This window comes from Tiliqua scincoides, chromosome 3 (genome assembly GCF_035046505.1).
Source record: "Tiliqua scincoides isolate rTilSci1 chromosome 3, rTilSci1.hap2, whole genome shotgun sequence".
NCBI classification, from domain to species: domain Eukaryota; kingdom Metazoa; phylum Chordata; class Lepidosauria; order Squamata; family Scincidae; genus Tiliqua; species Tiliqua scincoides.
The window spans coordinates 16,857,796-16,873,961 of NC_089823.1; the positions used below are offsets into that span (position 1 = coordinate 16,857,796).

Consider the following 16,166-nt stretch of genomic DNA (forward strand, 5'->3'; position numbering starts at 1 on the left):
CTTCTGACATAGCCCATTTCTAAAATCAGGAGGTTGCGCATACACCTCATGGCTTGTAACCCATAATGGATTTTTCCTCCAGAAACTTGTCCAATCCCCTTTTAAAGGCGTCCAGGCTAGACGCCATCACCACATCCTGTGGCAAGGAGTTCCACAGACCAACTACACGCTGAGTAAAGAAATACTAAGTGAAGAAGTGAAGTGAAGAAGGCTAATTCCATGCTTGGGATCATTAGGAAAGGCATTGAGGTTAAGACAGCTAATATTGTAATGACGTTGTACAAATTGATGGTTAGGCCACACCTGGAGTATTGCATCTAGTTCTGGTCGCCACATCTCAAAAAGGATATAGTGGAGATGGAAAAGGTGCAAAAGAGCAACAAAATTGATTACTGGGCTGGAGCACCTCCCTTATGAGGAAAGGCTACAGCTTTTGGGCCTCTTCAGTCTAGAAAAGAGATGCCTGGGGGGATGGGACACCTGATTGAGACATACAAAATCATGCAGGGGATGGACAGAGTAGATAGAGAGATGCTCTTTTCCCTCTCACATAATACCAGAACCAGGAGACATCCACAAAAGCTGAGTATTGGGAGAGTTAGGACAGACAGAAGAAAATATTTTTTCACCCAGAGTATAATTAGTTTGTGGAACTCTTTGCCACAGGAAGTAGTGATGGCATCTTGCCTGGATCCCTTTAAGAGGGGCTTGGACAAATTTCTGGAGGAAAAGTTACTTATGGTTTACAAGTCATAGTAGGTATGTGCAAGCTCTTGGTTTTAGAGGCAGGCAGCCTCTGATTGCCAGAAGCAGGGGAGGGCACCTGGGCGCAGGTTGTGTGTTGTCTTGTGTGCTCCCTGCGGCATTTGGTGGGCCTTTGTGAGATACAGGAAGCTGAACTAGATGGGCCTTTGGCCTGATCCAGTGGGACTCTTATGTTCTTCCTTGCTTTCAACAGTATTGCATTCTGTTGACCTTGGCAACCCAACTCAGAAAAACTGGCTGCTGTATAAATGACCATAATTTATCCCAATTTGCTTTCTTCATTAGTTAGGGGAAGGGCAAAGGAGCAATGACATTAAGCATTGGAAATCTGAATTAACCACCGCTCTAACTTCAAAAATTTCAATACGTAGTTCCCATACATGTTAAAGCATATTTTTGTAACCATTAGGTCTAGAAACTTGTGTTTTTAAGTAAATTAAAACTGGAATTGTTGGGATGCTGAATTCTGCACATGTTGTTCCTTTCTCTGGGCTCCTGTGAAATCTTTGAATACACATCACCCTGTGTATATAGGTGCTTTAAAATAGTGTTTGTTTCCTATTCTAACCAGGATTTCTTACTGGTCTAACTGGCAACTCAGATGTTTGCTAAATGGAAAAGAGAGGGCATTTACAAATAAGATTGCCTTATTGGCAGTAATAAAGAAAATTTTTGTTGTAGCCTGTTACATTAATAATAGAAATGATAAAATACTCTATTGTATAGTTATTGATTGTTAGTTTGATGACTTTATTGTGGCTTTTAGTTGAGACAAAGTTGGCCAACTGACTGGAATAAAAATTATGTATGTTCGTTAGAGATGTATGTAATTTGAATGATTGCTCGAGGTATACATATCTCGAATGAACATGCAGAATTTTTATTCCAGTCAGTTGGCCAACTTTGTCTTGGCTAAAAGCCAAAACAAATCAATTTTGATGAGGGGATATGCTTGGTTACTTATCAGGCCTAGGGCATAATTTTCCTCCGCTTACCATGTTGCTATTTATATGAAGGTTCTCCTATATTTTTAAATCTTGCAAGAATACATCCTTTGCCAGTTGGAACAGGAAGCGTCCAGACTATGAGAGGATTTGTGCATGTTACAAATGCACACTCTGCGGTCTTTTCTATTGGCTAGAAATCATGCTGGGCACCCCTGGTGTATTCATGAGGTCGTGGATGTCCTAACCAGTAGTGTAGCTACAGAGGGGGCAGCACAGTAAGTATTGCAGGTGCTTCAACATGCCATGTAACCAGCAACTGTTAGCCTGCACATGCCCAATCTCATCTGATCTTGGAAGCTAAGCAGGGTCAGGCCTGGTTAGTACTTGGATGGGAGACCACCTGGGAATAATGGGTTCTGTAGGCTTATACCACAGTCTTTCGAGACTGAAGGTTGCCAACCGTAACCACCTCCCATTTTGGGCGGTGTTGCCATTACTGTTCAAAATGGCTCCAACGGTGAGGGAAAGGGTTTGGTTACATGGTGCATTGCAGTGCCTGCAATATGTACCATGCCACTACCACCAGTAGCTAAGCTACTGGTCTTAACTTGCATGGGAGGCTTTCCTGGGTAATATCTCTTTAATTCACTTGAGCTTGTACGTTGAGGAATCTAAACAGCCTGCAAACCCTCCTCCCTTTTTGCTTCTCTTCTCTCTCTCTCATATCCCAGGGTCATAACTTCATTTTTAGTCTGTGAACATTCAGGACAGGGTCCTGTATTCTCAGGCGGTGTAAAGCGTCTTGTGCAGCTGGTGGGTGGTGTGGGAAACAGGATGCTGGACTAGATAGTCCTTCAGCATGATCTTGCAGGGCTTGCTGACGTTCTTCTTGTTGGTGCCATAGAAACAATGGCCAGTATAGAGCCAGAGGTTGCACCTAAGAATTTTGTGTTAATTGTTTATTACTGTAGATACTCACCTATAGTAGGTGAAATTTGTCAAGTAATCAAGCTCCAATTATCACTTCACCTTGTCTCCAGGTGGTCCTTGGTGGTCCTGGTGGTCCTTGGCCTTGGCGGTCCAGGTGGTCCTTGGTGGTCCAGGTGGTCCTTGGCCAACAGTCTGAGGCAAAGAATGAAGGCCCATAGTCAGGGAGACAGACCAGGGACACACTACAGTTGCTCCCAGTGTGGAAGGGATTGTCACTCCCGAATCGGCCTTTTCAGCCACACTAGACGCTGTTCCAGAACCACCATCCAGAGCGCGATACCATAGTCTTCTGAGACTGAAGGTTGCCAACACAATTGTCTCCAGGTCAATCAGAGGGCAGAGCCTTTCAACTCTGAAAGGTTTGGTTTCTCTGCTCAGCTCAGGCAGGCACCTCATTAGTTTCTATAGTAACTTTCCTGAGAAATTGCAGCCAATGTTAACCTTTTATTCTCCTCCAGAGAATTTTACAAATGCTGGTTCCCTTTTGCAAAAGCTTTGCATTTGGCAGAGGTCTGTTTTTTGAAACACCAGGATGGGATCCTCCTTTCCGTTAGAAATAAAGTCCCAGGCTACAATTCAGTGCACCATTACTTAAGAATAACACCCATGGAAAGCAGTGGGTCTACTTCTGAGTAAAAAGGGTTGCAGCTATATGTAGCTCATCTCTCTGCTGTGAACTGATTTGTACTTTCCCAGTTATGTGTTATAAGTTGTATGTTATATGTAGAGCTTTGGCCTTAAAGGTGGATTTGATTCATGGATCTCCTGCAGTGGTTCCCAACCTTTTTCACTTGCATATGCCTTGGCAGCCCATTTCCATAAATTGTACCCTTCCTATTAGCAAAATGTTGTAATTAATAATACAAGCCCTCATGTCCTCCATATGAAAGCCCAAACTTCATGTATTTATCACAGTGTTTTCTCTTTTTATCTGTTTGAAGAACAGAAGACTCTGCCTTTGCACTGTTTTGCACCAGAAGTGTGCTGAGAAATTCTGGGTGTTTGATCACTTTCCACATTATGTTTCAGCTTTTTTACTGTGCTGGTTTTCAATCACTGGTTCATACATGAATTGATGACCAAAAACTAGCTTTTGGTGGGGCTTTCACAGCCAACTACCTACCTCCCTTTCTGCCTTGCTGGCCCTGCAAGCCATTCTGGAGCATGACCTACATTATTTCATTCTTTTTCAAGTACCCCTGTAGGTCCTGTTGAGTGTCCCTGGGAGTACATGAATCCCAGATTGGGAACCACTGTTTTACTGGTATGTTTACAGTGCACTTGCTCTGCTAGTGCTTACTAAAAGGTGGTGAAGACCAGAATTTAAAAAGAATAAAAATGTATCTTATGATCTTTCACTATGTTTTTAATAAATTAGAGACTGTACAGTTCTTAGGTAACATTTAGTGGTAGGTTATTTTTCAGGATCTGGCCTTGGGTAAAATCAGACAAAACTATAGTCAGACATCCCCCTAAGTTTAACACCCCCCCATTTATCCGAGGGTCATAGAAAATTCCATGATTTTTAGTTCAAAACCTACCCTCGATTTCTGTGGGATCGACTTATAGGCGAGTATCTGCGATATTTTAATTTTGGGTTTTTGTATTAAAGCCCAATCAGTAAGATTTTGTGACTTGTGACACTTAAACTGTGAGATCATCTTTAGAATACAGGTGAATGAAGCTTAGTGGTGTTCCGATCAGCAACAGACCACATATGCCTTCATAGCTGAGTGGAACTGTGTTCCCCTTGGCTTTTCTGAGCCCCGCAGACGCCGTGCGCATCTTCCTGAGACCTCTGTGGGGCTTGGAATGACCAAAAAGGCCAAAAAAAATCACTGCTTCTAGTTTCCAGAGGCAAACTGGAAGTGAAGTTTAAATTTTTTGCCTTATAAGACATTCTGAGGCCTGGGGAAGCCCCTGGAGGGCCTCAGAATGCCTTGTAAGGCTCAGAAAAGCTTCCGGAGGCTTTGCACAGGTGACATCATTTAACTACGGCATCACTTAATGACAGAGGTGCAAGAATGCATTCCCGTCAAGTGACACACACCTGTGCAGTATTACCTTTTAAAATGCTACTTCCTTCAGCATTGTTTTGTTGCAACACTCTTTTGTCCTGGGTTGAATGCAGTCAATTAGTGTGCTCTGGCCATTCTGCACCACTTTCCTATCTTATAGTTGATGACCTCTCCTATAGTGCTGTTTCAGACAGTGCCTGGCTTTCCAGGAACAGATGCCCACAGGGCTGGGGGTAGTGGTTCTTAGGAGTGATACTGTATGAGAGTTTTTGGTGTCTTTTAGATAAATTCATCATTTATCCCCATTTACTTCCTCCATTCCCCATATTTACTTCCCCCATATTTACTTCCTCCATTCCCCCCACCCACCCACCCACAGTAGTTCTCAAGCACTGCTTGTGTGGCCTGTCTAGTCACAACTTCCCCAGTATAGAATGAATTTTTCAGGATTGCGATCACCTTTCAATGTGAAGACTTGTGTCCCTTTGGCTACTATGACTCAAATCATGAGAGAGTGTAAGAAGTTTCTTATTTAAAGAAGTAGCCAGAAATCTGAGCTTAAACAATAGCTATTATTGTTATGAGATAGCCGAGATGGTGTAGTGCAGTGTTTCTCAAACTGTGGGTCGGGCCCCACTAGGTGGGTCATGAGCTAATTTCAGGTGAGTCCCCATTCATTTCAATATTTTACTTTTAGTATATTGGATGCTACCATGGTATGTGACTGCCTTTGGGGAAGTGTTGCAGACCTGCACTTTTAACAAGCTACTATGCATATTCTTTTAACAACAGTAGTCAATGGGACTTACTCCTGGGTAAGTGTGGGTAGGCTTGCAGCCTAGGATTGTTAAAAATGGTCCTGCTTGATGATGTCACTTCCGGTGATGTCACTTCTGGTGGGTCCTGACAGATTCTCATTCTAAAAAGTGGGTCCCGGTGCTAAATGTGTGACAACCACTGGTGTAGTGGTTTGGAAGTTGGACTTACAACTGGAAGATCCAGGTTCAAATCCCCACTTGGCCACAATACTTCCTGTGTAACCTTGGGCCAGTCATGGTCTCAACAACAACAGCGTTGTTGTGAGGGCAAAAGGAGGGAAAGAACTAAGTACTGAGGAACTAAGTCCTGAACTCCTTGGAGGAAGTGTGGAGTAAAAATGTGAAAAAACTATTTTGAGTTACCTTGTATGTTTGACACTAACAATTCATACAAACTACTATGTATTACACCTGGCCTTGGTGAAAAGAATATAAAATCCAAGTCTCTATTTCTTTGCATCTAAAATGTGATAGCCACGCCTAGTGAAGAAGACTGGCTTCAGCCCTGTTTTATATGAGACCACGTATGCAAATTTGCAATTTTCAGTGGGGTGGTGTTTGCAGTTCCCAAGGAAAGGACAGTGAAATGTGAATGACCCCAGGTAATTGGCAAACACCTCAGAAATTGAAAGCTCTCCTTCAGATGGTCAAGAGCTGCTTTGTCATGATTGTAGCCTCTGAAGCCTGAGGTGAGGTGAGGATGGCCAAGCAAGTCCAGTGTTAAGTAGCATATCATAAATAAGGAGCACTTGCAGGCAAACATTTTGGCAGGAGGGCCACATCATCTCTCCAACACTGTGTTGGGGGCCAGGAAAAAAAGAATTAATTCACAATTCAAATTTGAATAAATTTACTTAAATGAATACATTAGAGACAGAACTTGTATGAATGAGTGAATTTTACCTGAGCTTCTTTATAATACATATGAGAACAGGCATGTAGAACCATGTGAGAACTATGAACTGTTTGCCACACACCACTTGCACAGGGAAAACATACAGACAAAGCCAGAAACACTTGGAGACATAAGTTGTTCAGAGGCAATGGGGGTGTGTGTTTAAAATAATGCCCAGGGAAAAGCGGAAAACAGATGGAGTCTAAAAAAGACCTTGCTATAACTCGACCTGCAGTTACAGACCTGTGTGGTGGTCGTAACCAGTAGTTGTGGGCCAGTGCGGACTCCAACAGTCTCTGATGGGCCAGAAGCTCACTGGAGATTGGGCGCTCCCTGCGGGCCACAAATGGCCTGCAGGCCGGGGTTTGTCCAGCGCTGGTGTAGAAGAAAGAGGCTGAGCAAAATGGAAGCCTTCCTGGTGATTTGGATGTGTCACAGTTCGTGGAAGGTTTTTGCGATCAAACCGCTGGGAACAGCATGTAGTCTTAGAAGCAGCCTAGCTTTGTCGCGAGGTCCAAGTTGTAAGCTTTATAACAGAGCTTGCGCATCTCATAAAATCTGCGAGCACTTAAGAAATGCAGAGTTTACTCAAGGGGAGGTCAAGCCACTGTCAAGTGGCTATTGCAAGTTAATTGCTTCACGGAGTTGAAATCTGTTGGCCTGAAATCTGTTGGCCGGGGTGTGGTTGAAAGAATGTTATCAGAAATGTTCATTGTTCACAAGTTGCCTTGTCTGATTGCTTTCCATGCCTACGTGTACTCAGTGAGTGCTGAATCTCGCATGAATGCACGCACATCATGCAGCTGACTATACGAGCTGCCTCTGTTGAAGTATTATGGTGGCACATGATTCAGGGCTTCTTTCTATGGTGGTTCTTGTGTAGTCACTGCTTGACACACGCAAGCCATTGTTTGATGCTACTGTCACTGAGTGATGACTGCAGATTTATGATTAGCACAGGGAGTCTGCAGTTCCAGAGTTCGAAAACTGGTAGCATGTTGGTGATTAAGCCCGAGGAAGTCATCTTTCTTTCAAGAATGGTTTGAAATATGATGGCACCTTGTATATGAAATCACTCCCTTAAATGATAAAGCAAGCTCATGGTGTTCCTTTTTTTGTTACCAATGCAAATAGAAGTCCCTTACGCTGGCCCTAGAGAATCACAAATGTGCCATAAGGCATGTTTTCGCCTCCTGAAGTATACGCTGGGCCGGCACAGGGATGAATCCAGCCTCCACGCAGACTTGAAAGGGGAGGCTTGCATTGGCTAAACTCAGCCAACGCAAGAGTCTGGGGAGGGTGGGGAGCAGGTGGAAGGGAGGCGTTCTGGGGTGGGGGGTGGCCTGGTGGAGAACGGTCACGGGGTGGGCAGGTGGGCAGCGCGAGGTGGGGCTGGAATCCTGCAGTTATGCTGGATCCTAGCCCGTGTTCCGGAGCACTGTGGAGTAGCTCCAAGCTGCTCCACACTTCTCTAACTTATGCCACCTCCAGAGGTGGCGCAAGTTTGTGGAGACACGTTGTGGCTACAGTGGCTTACCCAAATGAACCACTTTGGGCCCCTATCTTGCCTTGGATACAGCGCAGGACTCCTGGGCAGCCTGTTCCAGCGCAAGATAGGATTGCACTGTTTGTTTACCAGTCTCTGTGTTGAACACATTCAGAAGTGTATGCTAAATCAATCCCCCCCCCCCCAAATCTAATACAGTGGTTCTCAAACATTTTAGCCATGGGACCCACTTTTTATAATGATAATCTGTCTGGTCCCATGGAAAGTGATGTCATTAACCTGGAAGTAATGTCTTTGCTGGAAGTGACATCATCAAGCAGGAAAATTTTAAACAACCCCCTATGACAAGTAAATGAAAATTTTACAATTAAGTATAAGTTTAAAAAGTATTTAAAATAAAGTATCCTCCTATCATTCTTAAAAGTGTATGCATAGTAGCCTGGTAAAAGTACTGATCTGTAACATTTCCCCAAATGCAATCACATACCATCAAGCATAATATCTTAAAACTAAAATACACATTGAAATGAATGAGGACTAACCTGAAATTGGCTCACCACTCAACTAATGGGTCCTGACCCACAGTGAGAAACACTGGAGTAGGAGGCAGTTTGATTCACTTGCAGTCAAGGAAATCACATTGTTGGACAATAGGAATCATACTTGTTTGTTAACTACAGGAAGTCGGGATGAGGGGTTTGTAACAGATCTTGAAAGAAGAGAAGCAGAAGAGTACAGCATCCCTTTTTTAAGCTTATTGAGCAACTCTGAATCAACAAACTATGTGGATTTTAATTGCTTGCTTTGCTCTCCATGCATGTCAGTCGCTTGTTTTATATTGTGAGACTTTCTGGCTGGCCTGCCTATTTGATGAGAAAAGTCAACCCCAGAAAGACACATTGTGTCTCACTGTTGTTCCGTTGCGGCCTGGCACGTGACAGAAATGTGATGCATTGAGAAAATATGTGGAGTATTCATTGAGGAAGACAACACATACTCTGTTGATGCAGGCAAAGGGAACCTTTTGCCTTTACAATTTTTGGCAGGATGCATTCAAGCTCTGGGTCACACTGTGTGAGCATTCCCCCTCGACTGTTGATTTCTCTTAGCAATAACCAGCAATTGCCCACTTGCATCTAATCCCCTTTTTCTGTCAAAAACCCAGTTTTAGCTACTATGATGAAATTCATTGTTCCATTGGATTCCATATATGCGTGAAAGCTGACATCATCCTGGAAAAAGAAATTGCTTAAGTTAAAGACGGTAAAGTAATTGATTTGCTCTGGGAAAAGATGAATTAGAAATGATGAAAACCATGCTCCATAAAGTCGTGTGGCTTTCTCTCCATCACTTTAGGACTTGGATATGTCACAAGAACTGAAGAATGGCTTTGAACCAGAGTTAATGTTTTACAGTACAGCAAGCCAGATGCTTCCGGAACCTTACAAACAGCACTTGAAGATGATGAGTTGTGTTTATCTGCCAGGCGGCCTGATCCTAAACCGTACTGGAACAGTCAGGCCAGCTGGCCTGCCTTGTATCCAGCGTGGGGCTGGGGCTGGCTGTGGTGCAAGTTGGAGTAAGGGGAATGAACCCCTCTTACCTCGTGTCACACCGTAGCCAGCCCTATGGTGCTAGTCAGATTTTCACTAGTGAAATTACTGAAGCAAATCTGAGTGACCCAGATTGGGCTGACCCAGCTGGAGATGGGGGTTGGGATCCAGCTTAAGTGCCGGAGTTCGGTCCCACCCCCCTCCCCAGGCCAACCCCCCCACCCCAAAAGCCTTTGTTCCGCCCTCCACAATGCCCTGCACAGGCTGCGCTAGGCTGGCGCATCTTTACCTTTTTGGGAGAGCAGGAAGCTGGACACAGCCTCTGCAGACTGGGGTGTGGTGTTGCACCCACCCAGTCAACTCCAGAGGAGGTACAAGTATGCCTTATGGCACATTTACGGCAGTGATGGGCCAGTGCAAGGGACTTGAGCCAACCCAGTGAGCACTCAGGATTGCACTCCTAGTTAAATAATTCTTGTTGGGCCTGTCTATAGAATCTAACTTATATCTAAAGTTAAGGGCTAGTTGGCACATTCATGATCCTTGCTTGATTGCAATATCACCAGTGCAAAACATGTTTGAGGAGATCATATTAAGCAGACTTGGATGGCAAATGAAGTACGTTTGCTAAGGTTACAAAGAATTATAATGTGCATTAATGCTTTTGTTACATAAAATGGCTAATGCTCGGAAGGGAAGGGGCAATTGCTCCAGAGATGGCTGGGAGAGTATGAGACAAAATTTGATGTCTAGTTTGCAAAATATGGTTTTCAAGGAACCCTGTCTGCAGTGGCAGAAGGCTACTTTGTTCCAGAAATTCATTCTGTGAGTAGGTCTGTTCCCTTCCCCTTCCTGAGATTTCATGATGTTGTTGCTCACTGTAGAGACATGGGGCTACTTAGTGGAACATATGGAAGTATAAAGAGCACAAATCCTGAAACAGCAAATGCTATTTGCAGGGTTAAGCGAGAAACCTAAATACTTTTCCTGTCAAAAGTTGAGGTGCAAATCCCAAAATAAAAAGCTCGGGTATTCTGGCTTTGAGATGGAGCCTGTATCTCTCTTCATTGAATCTCTCAAAAGCTGGCAGGTCTAAGGTGAATGGCGGCCATGGAGATTTATGATAATGAACTCCCTGTTATCCTTTTTCTGAAGGTGGTTTGCAGGAGACTGTAATCCTCTTTTAAAATATGTGCTTGACTGAACTGTGGCAGTGTCATTCATACGCAAATCACTGTTTGTGTCATCTTTATTGAAAAAGAGGTAATATGTTCAAACACAGTATACCTAGATGTGAAAGTGTATTCTGTATGGGGAAGCAGAGAGAGACACACATGTGCTCAGGACAGGAGTACAATAATATGAAGTAACAGTGTGTGATTTCATGTGTGATGTCATGGTTCAGGATGTGGACTCACCTCCCTGCATTACAATCTCTGCGCATGAGCTGGAGGCTGTACATGACTTTGTGTACCTTGGCTCAACGATCTCCGATACTCTTTCTCTGGATACCAAGCTAAACAAACGCATCGGTAAAGCAGCAACCACATTTTCCAGACCCACAAAGAGAGTCTGGTCCAACAAGAAGCTGACGGAACATACCAAGATCCAGGTGTACAGAGCTTGCGTCCTGAGTACACTTCTGTACTGCAGCAAGTCATGGACTCTTCGCTCACAGCAGGAGAAGAAGTTGGATGCTTTCCACATGCGCTGCCTCCCACGCATCCTCGGTATCACCTGGCAGTACAAAGTTCCAAACAATGCAGTCCTGGAACGAGCTGGAATCCCCAGTGTGTATACACTGCTGAAACAGAGACGCCTGCGTTGGCTCGGTCATGTCGTGAGAGTGGGCGATGGTCGGATCCCAAAGGATCTCCTCTATGGATAACTTGTGCAGGGAAAGCGCCCTATGGGTAGACCACAGCTGTGCTATAAGGATATCTGCAAGAGGGATCTGAAAGCCTTAGGAATGAACCTCAATAGATGGAAATCTTGGCCTCTGAGCGGTCCGCTTGGAGGCAGGCTGTGCAGCATGGCCTTTCCCAGTTTGAAGAGACACTTGGCCAACAGTCTGAGGCAAAGAGGCAAAGAAGGAAGGCCCGTAGCCAGGGAGACAGACCAGGGACAGGCTGCACTTGCTCCCAGTGTGGAAGTGATTGTCACTCCCGAATCGACCTTTTCAACCAGACTAGATGCTGTCCCAGAACCACCATTCAGAGCGCGATACCATAATGTTTCGAGACTGAAGGTTGCCAACACTGTGATTTCAGTGGAGGGAACAGAAATGCAATGTGTCTTGTTATTTGTGTTGAAGTTCTGTGAAACTGGAATTTTGTGTGTTTTAGTATTTAATGCTGATATATGACAGACAGCTCAATCCTATCCTTCTCCCCTCTCCCATTGGTACAGCCGTGCTGAAAAGGGGCGCACTGTATCCCGCAGGGAGGGGGAGTAGAGCAGGAGGCTTCAGAGGGGAAAAGGGATTTAAATCCCCTGACACCTCCATAAGCCTCCCTCAGTCTGCAGTGGGTCTCTTCGGACCTGCATCAGCAATTTCATTTGCAGGATTAAATACTGTATCAGCATTTCAATGTCATTGCTGGTGTAGGGTATTCTGTGCCCTCCTGTTTGCCATTCATGGGAAGGCAGCCATGGAGAGCTCCGGGCTGCGTTGTGGATGCATTGACACTGGAACATTGGATAGGATTGGGCCCTGAGTCAGCAGTGTAGAGGAGCTGCAGAAAAGACTAATGTAATTCTAGACTGCATTAGTAGAACTGTAGTTTGCAGGTAACAGGAATGAGTGGTTCCACTTTATTCCAAGCTATTCAGATCTTGTGTCCAGTTCTGGGTGCTGTTTTTTAAAGACCTATTTCAAATAGGTCCAGAGGAGGGCAGTCAGGATAGTCAGTGAGTCTGGAAGGCCAGTCCCATGCAAAAAAAGTTAAAGGAGCTGGATATGCTTCACCTGTGGGAGAGATGCTTACAGGTGAATGGTGAGGGATGAGAGAGACATGATAGCACACTTCAAACCCCTGAAGGCCTGTCGCATTGATGCGGGCAATGATTTGATCTTATTCTTCAGAAGGCAGGGCTAGAGCTAACAGGCTTGGCACAGGAGGGTGGATTTCAGTTGAACATTAACAGCAACTTCTTAATTGGATTAACGAGGGTGTGGCAGTCTCTTCTTCCTGGAAGCCTTCGAGGAGAAGCTGGACAGCCATCTTTTGAGGATACTGTAGCTGTGGATTTTCTGTACAAGCAGGGGGTTGGAAGAGTTGGCCAACAAAGCCCCCTCCGATTCAGATTCTTCCCCCCCACACACACACACACTTCCCACATTGGCTTATGTCCTAAAATTTTGCAGTATTTCAAATCAGTGATTTTCAAGTTGTGTCTGGAAGCCATTCGGGGGTTCTTCTGTGAGAGGTCCTGTAATGGAAGCTATTCTGAAAGTCACCATGTCCTCTATTACTCATCTTTGAGGAGGGGATTGTTTAATGCCAGCAAAAGGGTGAAATCTGCACAGCTATGAACAGGTTCTGTAGGTGGCTGTTTGAATTAAGCCGTTTCTGCCCAACATTACATATACCCAACAGGGATCAAATGTGTACACCTGTGGGCTGGGCAGAAATGGGTTAACTAAGTTATAACTATAGCTTTCATGGGTTAAATCTGCAACACTTGTGTCCTACTACTGAGTTGTAGTTTTGCTTCTAGTGTACTGAACTGGGGAACAAGCAGCAATGTAGTACAAAGTTTTGCAGACTGACTTCAAACCAAGTGTTCTGCTATCTCCCTAGTATTGCATTTGCCATCAACTGGTCATAGTCATTTATTTTATAACTCATTATGCATTCAATTCAGTTTGTTTGATGGGTCCCAAAGCTGATTTCCTGCTATTACTCCCCAGACACCTACACTTCCATTTAATATTGTTGATTTGTAGGTATATGATATCCTATAATTTTTTTACTTCGTTTGACAGTACCCTTGAATTTTGTCATCAGTGCTGTAATTGTTTCCTCTGTACAGAAGGCAAGGAACGGATTGATTGATACTGATTTTGAACATTACTGTTTTTGTATAGTTCCTATAATTTTCAATTATAAAATTATAAATTTTCAAAAGTCATACATTTCAGCCTGTAGCAGGAAAGTGGATCCAATGCATGTAGAGATTAAATTATTGTTATTAAAAGTACTGTAGTCAGCATAACGTTCATGAAACGTAACCCCTACAGGATTCACGTCTGATAACTTGATTCTTTTCCTTTCTTACAGATTTGTCGATGGCTGTTCAAAAATTTTCCCAGTCACTTCAAGATTTTCAGTTTGAGTGTATTGGAGATGCAGAAACAGATGATGAAATTAGCATTGGTAAGTGTGGTGTTTCTTCCTTTTACAGTAGTAAGATGTTGGAATTGCAATAACAATTTTATTGTGATTAATACCTTCTGAGGTGTGTGTGTGTGTGTATACACTGATGTATACAGTTTTGGACATTGTACATTAGAATCTGCAAGGCATTCCTGGATTTGAGTTTAATCTAGCCGAATTTTGATCTAAACCAGTGGTTCTCAAACATTTAGCACTGGGATCCTCTTTTTAGAATGAGAATCTGCCAAGGCTCACCAGAGGTGGTGTCAGGACTGGAAGTGACATCATCAAGCAGGAAAATTTTTAACAATCCTAGACTGCAATCCTACCACACGTACCCAGGAGTAAGTCCCATTTACTATCATTGCTAAAAGCATATACATAGTAGCCTGTTAAAAGTACGTGTCTGTAACATTTCCCCAAATACAGTCATATACCATGGTAGCATCAAGTCTAATATATAAAAAATAAAATATTGAAATGAATGGGGACACATCTGAAATTGGTTCATGACCCACAGTTTGAGAAGCACTGATCTAAACTATTGATATGCAAAACTCATGGGCAAGATTGATGTTTGATCTGAAGTCACGCCAGATTTTTCCACCCCACTCTCAGGCAGTGAAAATGGGAAGGGAACAATGTTGATGAATTGGGCGGGGGGCTGAGAGAGATTCTGAGAAATGGCACCGAATCACAGAATGGTAGAAGGTAAAAATGAAGGGGAAAAGGGGACAGTTTCCAACTGTCAACCACTGGTAACCTGCTCTTGGACTTCTCCCTGAGTTTCTCCGAGTTCCCTCAAAATTACCCTGGTTCTGGCCTTGCTGAATTTGGTTCACGATCCTGAAGTTAATGCCGAAAAATACTTTAGTGAGAATTTTTGGATCATCAATTACATCTCAATATCAATGTACTTTGTTTCCTGTTCAAAGTGCTGGTTGGCAACCTTCAGTCTCGAAAGACTATGGTATAAGCCTACAGCACCCAGTATTCTCAAGCGGTCTCCCATCCAAGTACTAACCAGGCCTGACCCTGCTTAGCTTCTGAGATCAGACGAGATCGGGCATGTGCAGGGTAACAGTTCAAACTAGCTTGCATGGTGGTAGATGTCTTCTCAAAAGACCAGACTGTTCACCTTGGTTTCTGTTCTGTATAATTGAACTTAAATGTGCAATATCCTGAGCAACAAGTCACTTCTCTATTGGGGTGAAGTAGATCAATGGTAGCTGTTAGGTATTCCAAATAAGGCAATAGGTTTTCTGTATGTAGCTGTGGAGTTAAAATTATCATTCTGAGAACTAAACTCAAGACATTCCCTAATCTAAAACTGAAAATGTTTTAATTGACGTTGACTTCCGAGGACAACTTATATTTGTCTTAATTTGAATTGTTCTGAGGAACCTCCTTAAAATGTCTGGACATTAAATGTATTGAAAACATCTGTCTAGGACAAATCCAGAAGCTGCAGCAAAAGAAAAATAGTTTGACAGACGATTGCTGTGTTATTTATTTTTATCATGAGCTTCAAAGTAGGGATTTCTAGTTTATAAGTTATCTATAGCCAGGTCAGTTATGTGTGTCAGAGAAGTTCACAAGAGCAAATGTTAAACAAACAAGAATCAAAGTTCAGAATTGTGGATGACTGGTGATACAATCAATCTTTGTAGGATAATCCTTAGTTGATTTTTTTTTAAATCTCACTAAAGCTGCAAGCTAGGAATTGGCTATATCTTTTTGTGCCAGTAAGAACTTGATGTGTTCTCTTCTTTTGAAGATGTCTGGGTACTGCTTTTGGAATCCTAGATCTGATGCATTTTTTGTACTTAACCAATGTCCTATTTTGCAGTCTTGGATGGCATCCTGGGTAAAAAAATTTAAAATCAAAAACTCTAAATATCATTTTCCACCTTTCTAACACGTGACTAAATTTTAAAACTTGTGGATGCGTCATGTCCTTGAGACCCCTGAAGCTCAGGTTCTCACATAGCACAAAATAGTGTGTCTGTAGATATTGCACAACAGAATATTAACTATGCCAACAGGCACAGAGATTCACGTGCAGGTAGCCAAACCACAAATTGCAGTCCATAGGACTCTGGCTCTGCAAAATCAAGGACTAATTTCTTTTCCTTCTCCCCATTTCCATCTTTGGAGTAGAAATGGTGGTGGGTGCTCAGTAGTCTGGCCCTGTTGCCCCAAGGTACTTTGGGTGCCTCACCCGATCATGATTTTTCAGTGACTTTACTGGCCACTGAAACCTTCACACCCTGAGGAGCCACTCTTGACGGTTA

At 43.4% G+C, this 16,166-nt stretch overlaps 1 protein-coding gene across 2 annotated transcripts in view; it reads left to right on the forward strand.

The window, feature by feature from the left end:
* ARHGAP42 (Rho GTPase activating protein 42) overlaps positions 1-16,166 on the forward strand; it is a 161,845-nt gene that overhangs the window by 18,603 nt on the left and 127,076 nt on the right. For both annotated transcript variants that reach the window (XM_066619343.1, XM_066619344.1), the window contains exon 2: positions 13,777-13,872. In XM_066619343.1, the coding sequence (XP_066475440.1) occupies positions 13,777-13,872 (96 nt within the window). The remainder of the gene's footprint in view (positions 1-13,776; positions 13,873-16,166) is intronic.